At 42.0% G+C, this 1,570-nt stretch overlaps 1 protein-coding gene across 1 annotated transcript; it reads right to left on the bottom strand.

The window, feature by feature from the left end:
• Nucleotides 1–283: 283 nt before the first annotated feature.
• LOC128589821 (torsin-1B-like) lies at nucleotides 284–937 on the bottom strand. The gene is made up of 2 exons (XM_053596549.1): nucleotides 532–937; nucleotides 284–437 (listed from the first exon to the last, which is right to left on the bottom strand). Exons 1-2 carry the CDS (start codon nucleotides 935–937, stop codon nucleotides 337–339), a joined length of 507 nt encoding a protein of 168 aa, XP_053452524.1. The 3' UTR covers nucleotides 284–336.
• Nucleotides 938–1,570: the final 633 nt, after the last annotated feature.

Genomic DNA, 1,570 nt, shown 5'->3' with positions numbered 1-1,570 from the left:
ATCTGCCACTCTTGTCACAATGTCTTCATCTATGGCACAGCCTCGGGCCTTCATATCAGCCCTCGCACACATCTTCATGTGTCTGCACTCCAGGGGCAGGAAGGAGATGAAGTAATCAATGAGGTTTCTGTTGATCAGTCCACTGTGCCACAGGTCACTGTGTTTACTATTGAAGACCTCAACAGACAGCACAGGTTCCAGGTCCTTCAGCTGAATGTTATCCCTGTTTCTTACTGCCCACCAAAAGTCAAGAGCCATCTTAGTTATAAGGTCCCTGCCTGCATTATTGAGGAAGATGAAGATGGCTTTGTGGTAAGACACTCCATCCACATGCTCTTAGTAGTCTAGAAATGGCTTGATTGCATCAGTGATACCAGGGTAAAATTTATCCATCTTGTCAAATATAAAAACAGGGTTTGCACAAGCACTCACATTAGCTTCTGTAAATGCATCCATTTCTGTAAATGCTCCTTACACCAAGTGCTCTGTGCTAAATGCTAGGTGCTTTCATTCACTGGAGAAGGTGGCTACCATGTAGTTGGGAGATTTGGGTTCTAGCTCTGTATAGTTTTATCTTCTGCTCATGATGGAAGTGCAGAGTTGACACAAACAGATGGACAAAGTTCCTCTTCAGGACTTTTGGGTGAAGATTTTCAGCTACAATTTGGCTAACAAAATTCTTGCCTGTGCCAACTCCACCATGTAAGGAAGAGGTCAGTGGTTTCTTGGGATTTTTGTTGTTCCTGAAGCAAGTCAGTGCCTTGAGAATCACTTCTGTGGCCACATGCTGTCCAAACAGTTTATCCTCCAAATCCAGCTTGAGGGCTGACGTGTTGAGCAGCTGCTCCTCACGGCAGCACTCAGCAAAGCAGCAGTAGATGGCCCTGTAAGACAGGTAGCTGGTGAGGGCGGATGCTGCTCTGATGGTGATGCGCATGCTAATGGGCTCAAACACTGCTACCACTCAGACCTCCAGCAGCTGCAGTAGCACCGAGCTACCCGGGAACCCCTTGGCTGGTAGTATCCTGTATGATTTGTTTTTTGATGGAATAAGATTTTCAGAGGTAATTAAAAGTAGTCTCCTGTCAGAGAGACCACTAACAAGATTAATACATTATATAACTTCTCTAAGATTTGACATGTTTTTTTATTTGGTTGGCCTGGGAGATTAGGATGTTCATGGATAATGACTTTTGTTTTAATATTGAGAGAGATGGAACATTTCTATTTCAAGCTAGAATCAAACTCTTCTATTAGAGCTCTTAAAGTTTCTCAGTGTTCCACATTACTTTTTATAATTAGTTTCAAATTTGAGAGGAAAAATAAAACTTATGCAAAAATTCACATTTGTAACTGGGTAAGTTTTTAAGGTATTTAGCACACACCTTTGATGGCATATGAAGGCAGAGAAGCCTACATGAACAAACTGTGATCTGGCTGTGGAATTATACTGCTTTCACCCCTACATACAGAGTAAAAGTCTGGGGGCTAAAATGTCCTTAAGAATAGGGTCAATGCTTGTGGGTATGTACTGAACTAGATAATCCATTGTATAAGAATTCTTAATATA

This window comes from Nycticebus coucang, chromosome 1 (genome assembly GCF_027406575.1).
Source record: "Nycticebus coucang isolate mNycCou1 chromosome 1, mNycCou1.pri, whole genome shotgun sequence".
Taxonomy (NCBI): Eukaryota; Metazoa; Chordata; class Mammalia; order Primates; family Lorisidae; genus Nycticebus; species Nycticebus coucang.
The sequence above is the reverse complement of the archived record's forward strand: the minus strand, read 5'-3'. Positions and strand labels throughout refer to the sequence as shown.

Bases quoted from the DNA above. Each gene is read 5' to 3' on its own strand.
- LOC128589821 (XM_053596549.1), bottom strand. From the start codon at position 937: ATGCGCATCACCATCAGAGCAGCATCCGCCCTCACCAGCTACCTGTCT. The intron at 438-531 runs GTAGCCACCTTC...CATTTACAGAAG, and splicing joins CCAAATCTCCCAACTACATG to CTAATGTGAGTGCTTGTGCA.